This window comes from Hyla sarda, chromosome 2, assembly GCF_029499605.1.
Source record: "Hyla sarda isolate aHylSar1 chromosome 2, aHylSar1.hap1, whole genome shotgun sequence".
NCBI classification, from domain to species: domain Eukaryota; kingdom Metazoa; phylum Chordata; class Amphibia; order Anura; family Hylidae; genus Hyla; species Hyla sarda.
The window spans coordinates 438263223-438280252 of NC_079190.1; the positions used below are offsets into that span (position 1 = coordinate 438263223).

The 17030-nt window shown below is 47.4% G+C and overlaps 1 protein-coding gene across 11 annotated transcripts in view; it reads left to right on the top strand.

The window, feature by feature from the left end:
* NCOR1 (nuclear receptor corepressor 1) overlaps nt 1-17030 on the top strand; it is a 193511-nt gene that overhangs the window by 26667 nt on the left and 149814 nt on the right. For all 11 annotated transcript variants that reach the window (XM_056559210.1, XM_056559218.1, XM_056559214.1 and 8 more), the window contains exon 2: nt 2980-3160. In XM_056559210.1, coding sequence (XP_056415185.1) covers nt 3053-3160 — 108 coding nt within the window. In that variant the 5' untranslated portion in view covers nt 2980-3052. The remainder of the gene's footprint in view (nt 1-2979; nt 3161-17030) is intronic.

A 17030-nucleotide genomic window follows, 5' to 3' on the forward strand; every position in this document is an offset into this window, starting at 1 on the left:
CTTCTCCGGTCCTCTGCTGTCTTCCGCAAGGCCTTACTGGACCTGCGTAGCGACGTCATTACGCCGCTGCGTACGCCGTTCCTATTGGATGACGTGCACAACAGCGTAGTGACGTCACCAGAGAGGGCCGAGAAGACACCGGAGGAACAGCGCTGGACCCGGAGGGCACCCCGGAGCATCGTGGAGGGGTAAGTAATACTTACCGCACCACACGGGGAATATTAAGCTGCTATCCGGCAGCAGGTTAAGCATTTTGTGCTGCCGGATAGCACTTAATGTGATGGCCCCGACATGAAAAAGCATCGTATGTCGATTTGATCATATGTCGGGGCCATCGTAGGTCGGGGGGTCACTGTATTAGTTATCTACTTTATTTTTCTTTAATCCTCACTTTTTCCTATTTTGGAGGAAATTTTGGGGCTTCGGAACCAATTACCAGGTTTCCATAGAGTTATGGCCTCAACATACAATGGTCATCCTGGAACCAATTAATATTGTAACTTGAGGGACCACTGTATTTATAGCAATGGCTGCAGCTCTGTGTAACTGTAGGTGGAATAAACCCTAAGCTCAGTCTCGTCTGATTCTTGGGACAAGCAGCTAATGTCACAAAAAACCCAATACCTAAGTGTAACCATTATTCTTGGACATCTGATGAAGGCATCTTGGAGATATGTGTTGTGATCTTAAAGGGATACTCCACTGCCTCAGCATTGGGGACACTTAGTTTTGAACACTGGGTGCAGGCTGCGGGGGTTGTGACATCACCAGCCAAGCCCCTTGAGAAATCACGCCACACCCCCTTAATGCAAGTCTATGGGATGGGGCGTGACAGCTTCACATAGACTTGCATTGAGGGGACGTGGTGTGACATCATGAGGGGTGTGGCTGTGACATCACCACCTCCGCGGCCTGCACCCAGCGTTTTGAGCAAAATGTTTCGAACGCTGGGAGTGCAGAAAGCTTATTATTGTCAGATTCCACCATAATGGTGTAACCGAGCACCAGTAGGACTATGTCATTTGGGATGCATGTACTCCAGGATTAGTGTTTTTTATTTATTTATTTTTACTTCTGTTTGGCTTATTATGTATATTTATTACACAATAAGGCATGAAATCTGTAGAGGTGGACTACACTAGTCTCCAGTAAAAAGTGTATAGTTAAACATATACATGTTGTGAGTAGAGATGAGCGAACTTACAGTAAATTTGATTTGTCACAAACTTCTCGGCTCGGCAGTTGATGACTTTTCCTCCATAAATTAGTTCAGCTTTCAGGTGCTCCCATGGGCTGGAAAAGGTGGATACAGTCCTAGGAGACTCTTTCCTAGGAATGTATCCACCTTTTCCAGCCCACCGGAGCACCTGAAGGCTGAACTAATTTATGCAGGATAAGTCATCAACTGCCGAGCCGAGAAGTTTGTGACGAATCGAATTTACTGTAAATTCACTCATCTCTAGTTGTGAGTCCCAGGTGATACTGTATCCTACCTATGGTAGCTATACACATAAAATGGGAATCCATCCTGATTCTCCCCTATAAAATAAACATGAACTCTTAGCTTAGCAAACCTTTCATGTGTTCAGAATGGATGGTTAACATGGCCAATATTTCTTTGCCGGTGACTAAGAAGGTTTTTGGGTTCTTAAGGGTGGGTAGTTTTAAAATGTGGGAAGGTCTTTTGTGTACATTTTGATATTCAGTGAAGATCTATGACTTGTGTATCTAGTGTAGTGTCAGTTTTGTAGGTTTTGTGACATCTAAGGCTGCATTCACATCTCGGTTTTACTCTACGGGTGCCGGATCCGGCTGGGGGAGGGGCAAACTGTGCGCTCCCGTATCCCAGCTGGATCGGCGCCAAAACCCATTCACTTTAATGAGCTGACCGGAGTCAAATGGTGACTCCGGTCGGCTCAGTTTTGACCCGTATGCGGTTTCCTGACCAGACCTAAAACTGTAGTATACTATGCTTTTAGGTCCGGTCACAAAACCGGATACGGAGCAGAAATGAGCCGACCCGGAGTCACTGTTGTACTCCAGTTGGCTCATTAAAGTGAATGGGCTGTGGCACCGATCTGGCTTGGATACGGGAGCGCACGGTTTTCCCCTCCCCCAGCTGAATCCGACAGCCGTAGGCTACAACCGTGATGTGAACGCAGCCTTACATGGACAATCTTTCTTTTGGAGGGAGCGGGGTAGGTACTTAATAGGACACCAAAAACATTAGATGGTCAGCTTGCCCTGCTGAAATTGGAGTTTGGCCACCATACACTAAGGCAATGTTTCCCAACCAGGGTGCCTCCAGCTGTTGCAAAACTACAACTCTCAGCATGCCTGGACAGCCGAAGGCTGTCCAGGCATGCTGGGAGTTGTAGTTTTGCAACAGCTGGTAGCGCCCTGGTTAGGAAACACCACACTTATGTGTATGGTGGCCTCCAAATAGTATTCTCCTATTTAACATGGTACAGTGCTTGGGGTAATAGGTTTGAAAGGTGACACTAAAGTCCATTAAACTCTGCAATAAGAAATCCCTATAAACCAATTTCCAGTTTCCTTATATTAGGAGGTAAATGTCATGAACAGAAGTAGTCCCTGATTCAAGGGCCAATCTAGGCAATCCGGTATAGAAGGGGTTCACCTGCCATAAAGCAGGTCACCAGACGAAGCTTCAGATGTGAAATGGGGTGAATGCAGCTCTAGGCTACTACATGACTGTATTTCCAAACTGGTAAAAGATATATGTGGTTTATTCCCAAAAATACTTTAGTTTTTTGTCTAGATAATTTTTTATTTTTTTTTGCCAACCTTAAAATGGTGTCTGTATAAAGGTCAGAGCAATGCCTTATGTAATGTAGTTGGGAGGGACCATCCCCCTTTATGATCCGGTGTATGTGATGTACATGAGTGTTCTTACTGTATTGCCTGCCAGCTTTATCTATTGCTGATAAGTAAAACCTGTGTGTTTTTTCTCCCCAGGTAGTGGTTTCCTGACAACATGACACTGCACCGCCCCTGACCTTACTCTTCAGCGAGGACTTTGTCTCCCATTATGTCAAGTTCAGGGTATGCTCCTAACCAAGGAGCGTTCAGCAATGAGCAGAGCCGCTACTCCACCCACCCTGTACAGTACACCTTCTCCAGCAGCCGTCACCAACAGGTCAGTGCCATCCAAACAGCTGTCACACTGTCCTTGAAAACATCTTGTAGACTGGGTTCACACCACGTTTTTGCAATACAGTTCCTGTATACGTTTTCAATTTGAAAACCGTACGGAACCATATTGAAAACCGTATGCATTGACTCTCCAATGAAAACCGTATTCGTTGACTCTCCATTGAAAACCGTATGCCAAAAGATGCATCCGGTTGTGTCCGTTTGGCATCCTGTACGTTTTTGTCAGTTTATTTTTTTTCCCCGTACCCAAAACCGTATTCTACCACGATTTTCGGTCCGGGTGAAAAACGGTATTGAAACTTATACGTTTTTATTTATTATTATTTTTTTTTAAACTTTGGAGTCAATGGGAACCGTACAGAACTGTAGATACGTACAGTTCCATCCGGTTTGCACCATACGGTTTTTTACTTTGCACACTTTTTTTTCTTGGAATTTCAATCAAACAAGTGAAACTTTATTCATAATGGAGTGAAAAGTTAAAAACTTATTCATTTTTTTTTCTTCAAAAACTGATGCAACCGGAGGACATCATTTTGCAAACCGTATATGGTTTTCAACTGTATACGGATTAAATTTTGTACACACGTTTTGATAGTTAAGTCAGGTTTTGAGGAATCAGTGTTTAAAAAAAAAAAAAAAAAATTTAAATCAAAAACCTAATACGGGAGCTGTATTGTTTACAGGTGTTTCTGTTTTTGCCAGCAATATTTTATATTTTGTCTTAAACAAAAACCACAGCCCCCTTTCAAGTTTTTTTTGTTTTTTTTGCAGTTACTTGCAGTATTTATTAGTAGCTTATACGGTATTTTTCGCCGTATAAGACGCACTTTTTCTTCCCCAAAACTGGGGGGAAAAAGTCGGTGCATCTTATACGGCGAATACACCCCTATCGCGGCGGTCCCTGCGGCAATCAACGGCCGGGATCCGCGGCTAATACAGGACAACACCGATCGCGGTGATGCCCTGTATTAACCCTTCAGACGCGGCGATCAAAGCTGACCGCCGCGTCAGAAGGGAAAGTGACACTAACCCGGCTGTTCAGTCGGGCGGTTTGGGACCGCCGCGATTTCACCGCAGCGGTCCCGAACAGCTCGACTGAATAGCCGGGTTAGTGCTTACAGGACACCGGGGGGGACCTTACCTGCCTCCTCGGTGTCTTCTCCGTTCAGGGATCCCCTGTATGGCCGGCGATCTCCTTCCTAGTCATCACGTCGTCGCGTACGTGCGTCGGCGTGCGTAACGACGTGATGACGGCGACGGAGAGCGAGGATACCCGGCCGGCAGCAGAGAGCGACGGGGACACGACGACAGCGATGGAGCGACATCCAGGGCGGCGGGGACACGCGACTATTACCTCCTATGCAGTGGTCTTCAATCTGCGGACCTCCAGATGTTGCAAAACTACAACTCCCAGCATGCCCGGACAGCAAACGGCTGTCCGGACATGCTGGGAGTTGTAGTTTTGCAACATCTGGAGGTCCGCAGGTTGAAGACCACTATTGGGTTCAAAATCTTTATTCTTTTTCGATTTTGCACCTATAAATTGGGTGCGTCTTATACGCCGGTGCGTCCTATAGGGCGAAAAATACGGTACATGCATATCATTTATTGCATAGTGAATGGGGGAAAAAGTGAAGCCTGTGGTCATGTGATGGCTTATATATCGTATTCAAATATTCCAATATATTCCAAAGAATCAGTGGTTGTGATGTCACGCTGCTTCCCCTTCCTTCATGTCCCCCCCTGCAGTGCCTGCTGCTGTAAGGTAAATGCCTGGCAGGTATGGGTTCTCCTTGCAAACTTAGCTCTTTACTGGGTGCACCCACAGCTACAGAATGTCCCATAGCTACAGAACAGAGCGGCTGGATGCGTGACTCCCGCCCCCTCCCGTAGGTTTGCATTGAGGGGCGGAGTGTGACGTCACACGCCGCCAGCCCTGCGGTCGACCGTAATGATTACAAACGGGGTGCCGCGTGCATGATCCCGGGGGTCCCCATCCTTTGGATAGGGGATAAGATGTTAAAGCACCAGAGTACCCCTTTAATGTTCATGGTTATTGGTGTGGCTCTCAGTAAATTCTTTTGTTAAAGGGATTTTAGGCATTTTTGTTTCGCTTATTCAGTATTAAATTGTGTACTTAGTTTTGATCAGCAATTTCTTTCTGCTGCTCATCAGCCACACAATAACTTATTTTATATTATTATATATTATATTACTTAATTTAACCCAGTTGTATTACTCAGGGCACTGTTCCCCAACTGGCTTTCCAGCTGGTGGGGAACATGGACACTTGGTCACTGTCCTTTCAAACAACTTTCTTCCTTTTGAAATGTTATGTTATAGCCTCTATTTCTGATCCCACCTACTGAAAAAGAGCAGAGAAATAGCTGTGCACCATAAATGGGAGTCTTAGCTCAATAACAGTGAGAGCACTAATATCCTCTTGTCACAACTCTGAAGGGTTAATATAATAAAGCTATGCAGTTTATTAAAATTTTCTTTTTTTTAAATGACATATTTTAAAATTGTTAAAAAAAAACTAAACAAAAAAAACACATTTGTCATAGAGATATGTAAAAGTTAAGAGTGAAGCACTCAGCTAAATGCTTCTGGCAAAGCTAGCAAATTTATCTGACTAGTATTAACCACTTAAGGACCAGGCTATTTTACACCTTAGGACCGGAGCGTTTTTTGAACTTCTGACCACTGTCACTTTAAACATTAATAACTCTGGAATGCTTTTAGTTATCATTCTGATTCCGAGATTGTTTTTTCGTGACATATTCTACTTTAACATGGTGGAAAATTTTTGAGGTAACTTGCATCCTTTCTTGGTGAAAAATCCCCAAATTTGATGAAAAAATAGAAAATTTTGCATTTTTCGAACTTTGAAGATTTCTGCTTGTAAGAAAAATGGATATTCCAAATACGTTTTTTTTATTAACATATACAATAGGTCTACTTTATGTTTGCATCATAAAATTGACGTGTTTTTACTTTTGGAAGACACCAGAGGACTTCAAAATTCAGCAGCAATTTTCCAATTTTTCACAAAATTTTCAAACTCACTATTTTTCAGGGACCAGTTCAGGTTTGAAATGGATTTGAAGGGTCTTCATATTAGAAATACCCCGTAAAAGACCCCATTATAAAAACTACACCCCCCAAAGTATTCAAAATGACATTCAGTCAGCATTTTAACCCTTTAGGTGTTTCACAGGAATAGCAGCAAAGTGAAGGAGAAAATTCACAATCTTCATTTTTTACACTTGCATGTTCTTGTAGACCCAATTTTTGAATTTTTACAAGGGGTAAAAGGAGAAAATTTATACTTGTATTTGTAGCCCAATTTCTCTCGAGTAAACACATACCTCATATGTCTATGTAAAGTGTTCGGCGGGCACAGTAGAGGGCTCAGAAGGGAAGGAGCGACAAGGGGATTTTGGAGAGTATGTTTTTCTGAAATGGTTTTTGGGGGCATGTTGCATTTGGGAAGCCCCTAAGGTGCCAGAACAGCAGAAAAAAAACATATGGCATACCATTTTGGAAACTAGACCCCTTGAGGAACGTAACAAGGAATTAAGTGAATTAATACCCCACATGTGTTTCACGACTTTTGCATATGTAAAAAAAAAGAAAATTTTCACTAAAATGTGTGTTTCCCCCCCCCCCCAAATTTCACATTTTTGCAAGGGTTAATAGCAGAAAATACCCCCCAAAATTTGTAACCCCATCTCTTCTGAGTATGGAGGTACCCCATAAGTTGACCTGAAGTGCACTACGGGCGAACTACAATGCTCAGAAGAGAAGGAGTCATACTTGGCTTTTTGAGAACAAATTTTGGTCGGGGGGCATGTTGCATTTAGGAAGCCCCTATGGTGCCAGAACAGCAAAAAAAAAAAAAAACACATGGCATACCATTTTGGAAACTAGACCCCTTGAGGAATGTAACAAGGAATAAAGTGAGCCTTAATACCCCACAGGGGTTTCACAACTTTTGCATATGTAAAAAAAAAAAATTTTCACTAAAATGTTTCCCCCCAAATTTCACATTTTTGCAAGGGTTAATAGCAGAAAATACCCACCAAAATTTGTAACCCCATTTCTTCTGAGTATGGAAATACCCCATGTGTGGACGTCAAGTGCCCTGCGGTCGAACTACAATGCTTAGAAGAGGAGGAGCGCCATTGAGCTTTTGAAGAGTGAATTTGTTTGAAATGGTAGTCAGGGGCTATGTGCATTTACAAAGCCCCCCGTGGTGCCAGAACAGTGGACCCCCCACATGTGACCCCATTTTGGAAACTACACCCCTCACAGAATTTAATAAGGGGTGCAGTGAGTATTTACACCCTACTGGCATTTGACAGATCTTTGAAACAGTGGGCTGAGCAAATGAAAAATAAAATTTTTCATTTTCACGGACCACTGTTCCAAAAATCTGTCAGACACCTGTGGGGCGTAAATGCTCACTACACCCCTTATTACATTACGTGAGGGGTGTAGTTTCCAAAATGGGGTCACATGTTGGGGGGTCCATTGTTCTTGCACTATGGGGTCTTTGTAAACACACGTGGCCTTCAATTCCGGACACATTTTCTCTTCAAAATCCCAATGGCGCTCCTTCTGTTCTGAGCATTGTAGTTCGCCCGCCGAGCACTTTACATCCACATATGGGGTATTTTCTTACTCAGAAGAAATGGGGTTACAAATTTTGGGGGGCTTTTTTTCCTATTTTCCCTTGTGAAAAGGAAACATTTTGGGTAACACCAGCATTATAGTGAAAAAATATATATTTTTTTCATTTTCCCATCCAACTTTAACAAAAATTTGTCAAACACCTGTGGGGTGTTAATGCTCACTATACCCCTTGTTACATTCCGTGAGGGGTGTAGTTTCCAAAATAGGGTCACATGTCGGTATTTATTTTTTTTCATTTATGTCAGAACCTCTGTAAAATTAGCCACCCCTGTGCAAATCACTTAGGCTTCAAATGTACATGGTGCACTCTCACTCCTGAGCCTTGTGCGTCCGCAGAGCATTTTACGCCCACATATGGGGTATTTCCATACTCAGGAGAAATTGCGTTACAAATTTTGGGAGTCTTTTTTTCCTTTTACCTCTTGTGAAAATAAAAAGTAAAGGGCAACACCAGCATGTTAGTGTAAAAAAAAATTTTTTTTTACACTAACAGGCTGGTGTAGACCCCAACTTTTCCTTTTCATAAAGGAGTAAAAGGGGTAAAAGGAGAAAAAGCCCACCAAAATTTGTAGTGTAATTTCTCCCGAGTACGGAGATACCCCATATGTGGCCCTAAACTGTTTCCTTGAAATACGACAGGGCTCCGAAGTGAGAGAGCGCCATGCGCATTTGAGTACTAAATTAGGCATTGCATAGGGATGCACATAGGGCTATTCTACGCCAGTGGTTCCCAAACAGGGTGCCTCCAGCTGTTGCTAAACTCCCAGCATGCCTGGACAGTCAGTGGCTGTCCAGAAATGCTGGGGGGAGTTGTTTTTCAACAGCTGGAGGCTCCGTTTTGGAAACACTGCCGTACAATACGTTTTTAATTTTTATTGGGGGGGGACAGTGTAAGGGGGTGTATATGTAGTGTTTTACCCTTTATTATGTGTTAGTGAAGTGTTTTTAGGGTACATTCACACTGGCGGAGGTTTACAGTGAGTTCCCTGCTAGAAGTTTGCGCTGCGGCAAAAAATTTGCCGCAGCTCATACTTGAAGCAGAAAACTTACTGTAAGCCTGCCCGTGTGAATGTACCCTGTACAGCTGTTTCAAAACTACAACTCCGAGCATGTACTGACAAGACCGTGCATGCTGGGAGTTGTACTTTTGCAACAGCTGGAGGCACACTGGTTGGAAAACCTTCAGTTAGGTTCTGTTATCTAACTCAATATTTTCCAACCAGTGTGCCTCCAGCTGTTGCAAAACTACAACTCCCAGCATGTACTGATCACCGAAGGGCATGCTGGGAGATGTAGTTATGCAACAGCTGGAGGGATCGCAACTACAACTCCCAGCATGCAAACTGTGGCCCTCCAGATGCTGCAAAACTACAAATCTCAGCATGCCCAGACAGCAAACAGTTGTGTGGGCATGCTAGGAGTTGTTGTTTTGCAAGATCTGGAAGGCTATAGTTCAGAGACTACCATATAGTGGTCTCAAACTGTAGCCCTCCAGCTGTTGCAAAACTACAACTCCCAGCATGCCCAAACAGCTGTCTGGGCATGCCGGGAGTTGTAGTTTTGCAACATCTGTAATGCTACAATATAGAGACCTATATAGTGGTCTCGGACTGCAGCCCTCCAAATGTTGCTAGGCAACTTACCGGCTTCCGTCGGATCCAGGGAGCTTGCTGCACGACATCGCCGCCCGGCTATCTCCGATGCCGATCGTCGTCCACAGCCTCCACAGATCGGTAAGTGGACTCCGGAGCCGGTCCTCTGTCGTTTCCCCGTTCTGCCTCGCCTATTGTGGGTGGGCAGAACGGGGAAAACGAAAGTTAACCCCCCCCCCCCCCCCCCGCCCCCGATCTGCTATTGGTGGTCGCGTCTAGACCACCAATAGCAGGGATAGGAGGGGTGACACCCGTGCCACCTCACTCTTATCTCTTCAGGGGGATTGTGGGTGTCTTAGACACCCGCGATCCCCCTTATATTCCGGGTCACCATAGGCCCATAATGACCCGTAATCGCGCAAATCGCAAGTGTGAATTCACTTGCCATTTGCGGCGATCGTCGACATGTGGGGGTCCCGGGACTCCCCTCGGCGTTTGCCTGGGACGCCTGCTGAATGATTTCAGCAGGCGTCCGGTTTCGCAACCCGCCCAGCGCGCGGCGGGATGCGAAATTCGCTGAGACGTAGGAGTACGTCCCTGGTCCTTAAGACCCAGGGCGCAGGGACGTACTCATACGTCCGTGGTCCTTAAGGGGTTAAAGGGGTTATCCAGGAAAAAACTTTTTTCATATATCAACTGGCTCCAGAACGTTAAACAGATTTGTAAATGACTTCTATTAAAAAATCTTAATCCTTTCAGTACTTATGAGCTTCTGAAGTTAAGGTTGTTCCTCTCTATCTAAATGTTCTCTAATGACACGTGTCTCGGGAAACGCCCAGTTTAGAAGAGGTTTGCTATGGGGATTTGCTTGTAAATGTTACGCCGAGCGCTCCGGGTCCCCGCTCCTCCCCGGAGCGTTCGCTTCTCTCTCGCTACCGCAGCGCTCCGGGCAGCTCCACTGACCCGGTGCGCTGCGATACCGTCTCCAGCCGGGATGCGATTCGCGATGCGGGTAGCGCCCGCTCGCGATGCGCATCCCGGCTCCCGTACCTGACTCGCTCTCCGTCTGTCCTGTCCCGGCGCGCGCGGCCCCACTCCCTAGGGCGCGCGCGCGCCGGGTCTCTGCGATTTAAAGGGCCACTGCGCCGCTGATTGGCGCAGTGGTTCCAATTAGTGTGTTCACCTGTGCACTCCCTATTTATACCTCACTTCCCCTTCACTCCCTCGCCGGATCTTGTTGCCATTGTGCCAGTGAAAGCGTTTCCTTGTGTGTTCCTAGCCTGTGTTCCAGACCTCCTGCCGTTGCCCCCGACTACGATCCTTGCTGCCTGCCCCGACCTTCTGCTACGTCCGACCTTGCTTCTGTCTACTCCCTTGTACCGCGCCTATCTTCAGCAGTCAGTGAGGTTGAGCCGTTGCTAGTGGATACGACCTGGTCACTACCGCCGCAGCAAGACCATCCCGCTTTGCGGCGGGCTCTGGTGAAAACCAGTAGTGACTTAGAACCGATCCACTAGCACGGTCCACGCCAATCCCTCTCTGGCACAGAGGATCCACTACCTGCCAGCCGGCATCGTGACAGTAGATCCGGCCATGGATCCCGCTGAAGTTCCTCTGCCAGTTGTCGCCGACCTCACCACGGTGGTCGCCCAGCAGTCACAACAGATAGCGCAACAAGGCCAACAGCTGTCTCAACTGACCGTGATGCTACAGCAGCTACTACCACAGCTTCAGCAATCATCTCCTCCGCCAACTCCTGCACCTCCTCCGCAGCGAGTGGCCGCTTCTGGTCTACGACTATCCTTGCCGGATAAATTTGATGGGGACTCTAAATTCTGCCGTGGCTTTCTTTCCCAATGTTCCCTGCACTTGGAGATGATGTCGGACCAGTTCCCTACTGAAAGGTCTAAGGTGGCTTTCGTAGTCAGCCTTCTGTCTGGAAAAGCTCTGTCATGGGCCACACCGCTCTGGGACCGCAATGACCCCGTCACTGCCTCTATACACTCCTTCTTCTCAGAAATTCGAAGTGTCTTTGAGGAACCTGCCCGAGCCTCTTCTGCTGAGACTGCCCTGTTGAACCTGGTCCAGGGTAATTCTTCCGTTGGCGAGTACGCCGTACAATTCCGTACTCTTGCTTCAGAATTATCCTGGAATAATGAGGCCCTCTGCGCGACCTTTAAAAAAGGCCTATCCAGCAACATTAAAGATGTTCTGGCCGCACGAGAAATCCCTGCTAACCTACATGAACTCATCCATCTTGCCACTCGCATTGACATGCGTTTTTCCGAAAGGCGTCAGGAGCTCCGCCAGGATATGGACTTTGTTCGCACTAGACGTTTTTTCTCCCCGGCTCCTCTCTCCTCTGGTCCCCTGCAATCCGTTTCTGTGCCTCCCGCCGTGGAGGCTATGCAGGTCGACCGGTCTCGCCTGACACCTCAAGAGAGGACACGACGCCGCATGGAGAATCTCTGTCTGTACTGTGCCAGTACCGAACACTTCCTGAAGGATTGTCCTATCCGTCCTCCCCGCCTGGAAAGACGTACGCTGACTCCGCACAAAGGTGAGACAGTCCTTGATGTCTACTCTGCTTCTCCACGTCTTACTGTGCCTGTGCGGATATCTGCCTCTGCCTTCTCCTTCTCTACTATGGCCTTCTTGGATTCCGGATCTGCAGGAAATTTTATTTTGGCCTCTCTCGTCAACAGGTTCAACATCCCAGTGACCAGTCTCGCCAGACCCCTCTACATCAATTGTGTAAACAATGAAAGATTGGATTGTACCATACGTTTCCGCACGGAGCCCCTTCTAATGTGCATCGGACCTCATCACGAGAAGATTGAATTTTTGGTCCTCCCCAATTGCACTTCCGAAATCCTCCTTGGACTACCCTGGCTTCAACTCCATTCCCCAACCCTGGATTGGTCCACTGGGGAGATCAAGAGTTGGGGGCCCTCTTGTTTCAAGGACTGCCTAAAACCGGTTCCCAGTACCCCTTGCCGTGACTCTGTGGTTCCCCCTGTAACCGGTCTCCCTAAGGCCTATATGGACTTTGCGGATGTTTTTTGCAAAAAACAAGCTGAGACTCTACCTCCTCACAGGCCTTATGATTGTCCTATTGACCTCCTCCCGGGCACTACTCCACCCCGGGGCAGAATCTATCCTCTGTCCGCCCCAGAGACTCTTGCTATGTCGGAGTACATCCAGGAAAATTTAAAAAAAGGCTTTATCCGTAAATCCTCCTCTCCTGCCGGAGCCGGATTTTTCTTTGTGTCCAAAAAAGATGGCTCTCTACGCCCTTGCATTGACTACCGCGGTCTTAATAAAATCACGATAAAGAACCGCTACCCTCTACCCCTCATCTCTGAACTCTTTGATCGCCTCCAAGGTGCCCACATCTTTACCAAACTGGACTTAAGAGGTGCTTATAATCTCATCCGCATCAGAGAGGGGGATGAATGGAAAACGGCATTTAACACTAGAGATGGACACTTTGAGTATCTGGTCATGCCCTTTGGCCTGTGCAACGCCCCTGCCGTCTTCCAAGACTTTGTTAATGAAATTTTTCGTGATCTCTTATACTCCTGTGTTGTTGTATATCTGGACGATATCCTGATTTTTTCTGCCAATCTAGAAGAACACCGCCAGCATGTCCGTATGGTTCTTCAGAGACTTCGTGACAATCAACTTTATGCCAAGATAGAGAAATGTCTGTTTGAATGCCAATCTCTTCCTTTCCTAGGATACTTGGTCTCTGGCCAGGGACTACAAATGGATCCAGACAAACTCTCTGCCGTCTTAGATTGGCCACGCCCCTCCGGACTCCGTGCTATCCAACGTTTTTTGGGGTTCGCCAATTATTACAGGCAATTTATTCCACATTTTTCTACCGTTGTGGCCCCTATCGTGGCTTTAACCAAAAAAAATGCCAATCCCAAGTCTTGGCCTCCTCAAGCGGAAGACGCCTTTAAACGGCTCAAGTCTGCCTTTTCTTCGGCTCCCGTGCTCTCCAGACCTGACCCATCTAAACCCTTCCTATTGGAGGTTGATGCCTCCTCTGTAGGAGCTGGAGCGGTCCTTCTACAAAAAAATTCTTCCGGGCATGCTGTTACTTGTGGTTTTTTTTCTAGGACCTTCTCTCCGGCGGAGAGGAACTACTCCATCGGGGATCGAGAGCTTCTAGCCATTAAATTAGCACTTGAGGAATGGAGGCATCTGCTGGAGGGATCAAGATTTCCTGTTATTATTTACACCGATCACAAGAACCTCTCCTATCTCCAGTCTGCCCAACGGCTGAATCCTCGCCAGGCCAGGTGGTCTCTGTTCTTTGCCCGATTTAATTTTGAAATTCACTTTCGGCCTGCCGATAAGAACATTAGGGCCGATGCTCTCTCTCGTTCCTCGGATGCCTCGGAAGTTGAACTCTCTCCGCAACACATCATTCCTCCTGACTGCCTGATCTCCACTTCTCCAGCCTCCATCAGGCAAACTCCTCCAGGAAAGACCTTCGTCTCTCCACGCCAACGCCTCGGAATCCTCAAATGGGGTCACTCCTCCCATCTCGCAGGTCATACAGGCATCAAGAAATCTGTGCAACTCATCTCTCGCTTCTATTGGTGGCCGACTCTGGAGACGGATATCGTGGACTTTGTGCGAGCCTGCACTGTCTGTGCTCGGGATAAGACTCCTCGCCAGAAGCCCGCTGGTTTTCTTCATCCTCTGCCTGTCCCCGAACAGCCTTGGTCTCTGATTGGTATGGATTTTATTACAGACCTACCCCCATCCCGTGGCAACACTGTTGTTTGGGTGGTCGTTGATCGATTCTCCAAGATGGCACATTTCATCCCTCTTCCTGGTCTTCCTTCAGCGCCTCAGTTGGCTAAACAATTTTTTGTACACATTTTTCGTCTTCACGGGTTGCCCACACAAATAGTCTCGGATAGAGGCGTCCAATTCGTGTCAAAATTCTGGAGGGCTCTCTGTAAACAACTCAAGATTAAATTAAACTTTTCTTCTGCATATCATCCTCAATCCAATGGACAAGTAGAAAGAATTAACCAGGTCTTGGGTGATTATTTACGACATTTTGTTTCCTCCCGCCAGGATGATTGGGCAGATCTTCTACCATGGGCCGAATTCTCGTATAACTTTAGAGTCTCTGAATCTTCCTCCAAATCCCCATTTTTCGTGGTGTACGGCCGTCACCCTCTTCCCCCCCTCCCTACTCCCTTGCCCTCTGGTTTGCCCGCGGTAGATGAAGTGACTCGTGATCTTTCCACCATATGGAAAGAGACCCAAGTTTCTCTTTTACAGGCTTCATCTCGCATGAAAAAGTTTGCCGATAAGAAAAGAAGAGCTCCCCCCATTTTTGCTCCCGGAGACAAGGTATGGCTCTCCGCTAAATATGTCCGCTTTCGTGTCCCCAGTTACAAACTGGGTCCACGCTATCTTGGTCCCTTCAAAGTCTTGTGCCAAATTAATCCTGTCTCTTACAAACTTCTTCTTCCTCCTTCTCTCCGTATTCCTAATGCCTTTCATGTCTCTCTTCTTAAACCACTCATCATCAACCGTTTCTCTCCCAAATTAGTTTCTCCCACTCCTGTCTCCGGTTCTTCTGACGTCTTCTCAGTGAAAGAGATACTGGCCTCCAAGACGGTCAGAGGAAAAAAGTTCTTTTTGGTGGATTGGGAGGGCTGTGGACCTGAAGAGAGATCCTGGGAACCTGAGGACAACATCCTAGACAAAAGTCTGCTCCTCAGGTTCTCAGGCTCTAAGAAGAGGGGGAGACCCAAGGGGGGGGGTACTGTTACGCCGAGCGCTCCGGGTCCCCGCTCCTCCCCGGAGCGTTAGCTTCTCTCTCGCTACCGCAGCGCTCCGGGCAGCTCCACTGACCCGGTGCGCTGCGATACCGTCTCCAGCCGGGATGCGATTCGCGATGCGGGTAGCGCCCGCTCGCGATGCGCATCCCGGCTCCCGTACCTGACTCGCTCTCCGTCTGTCCTGTCCCGGCGCGCGCGGCCCCGCTCCCTAGGGCGCGCGCGCGCCGGGTCTCTGCGATTTAAAGGGCCACTGCGCCGCTGATTGGCGCAGTGGTTCCAATTAGTGTGTTCACCTGTGCACTCCCTATTTATACCTCACTTCCCCTTCACTCCCTCGCCGGATCTTGTTGCCATTGTGCCAGTGAAAGCGTTTCCTTGTGTGTTCCTAGCCTGTGTTCCAGACCTCCTGCCGTTGCCCCCGACTACGATCCTTGCTGCCTGCCCCGACCTTCTGCTACGTCCGACCTTGCTTCTGTCTACTCCCTTGTACCGCGCCTATCTTCAGCAGTCAGTGAGGTTGAGCCGTTGCTAGTGGATACGACCTGGTTACTACCGCCGCTGCAAGACCATCCCGCTTTGCGGCGGGCTCTGGTGAAAACCAGTAGTGACTTAGAACCGATCCACTAGCACGGTCCACGCCAATCCCTCTCTGGCACAGAGGATCCACTACCTGCCAGCCGGCATCGTGACAGTAAACTGGGCGTTTCCCGAGACTCGTGTCATCAGAGAACATTTAGATAGAGAAGAACAACCTTAACTTCAGAAGCTCATAAGTACTGAAAGGATTAAGATTTTTTTAATAGAAGTCATTTACAAATCTGTTTAACTTTCTTGAGCCAGTTGATATATAAAAAAAAAGTTTTTTCCTGGAATACCCCTTTAATCTTGTTGAATTAGGCTTATCTTTGTGTAGACCTGGGGGCCTCCATGGCAGAAATTTGTGTGTCTCTGCCCCACATATTTCTGCAACCGATCTTGTAGTAAATTGTTTATTGGACATGCAATATTCAAACTTGGCTCATGCAAACTTAAACATGAGCCAATGCGAGCCTGCAGCCATAAAAGGCAATCTGTCCACTCTAGCTGGTGGTCAATTCAGGGGGAGGCGTGCATCCTGTGGCTTAGCACAGCCTCCTTGACACTTGATCATGATCTAGAGCTGACAGATTCCCTTTAAAATGTTTACTTAATGCGCAAGTTCTAAGACCATGTGATCTTTAGCATGGGGAGACCCCGGCATTGCTGGGCGATACATTTGCAGAGACAGCCTTACCACACTCAGCAAAGTTCAATGGCTCTTGCATGGACTTAAGAGTAAAGGACTTAGGGCTGGGCGGTATACCAGTTTATACCGAACACCGAAATTTTTGTGCTGCACGATATGAATCGGCAATACCGGTTTGGCCCCTCCCCCTCACGAATGAATAAATCAGCCCAGCACTGTGCTGTCCCCACATCGGGGAACTAATCATATGTGACCTGCGAGCGCTGTTCTGCCCCCCCCCCCCCCAATTAATTATTAGCCCAGCGCCGTCCCCATCAGGGTACTACGCACGTCACCCGCAAGCGCTGCCCTCCTCGTCCTGTTAGTTGCGGCCGCCGGCGCTGAAACTCTATAACAGTGGTCTCCAACCTGCGGACTTCCAGATGTGGCAAAACTATAACTCCCAGCATGCCGGGAGTTGTAGTTTTGCAACATCTGGAGGTCCGCAGGTTGGAGACCACTGCTCTATATTGTGTGGTA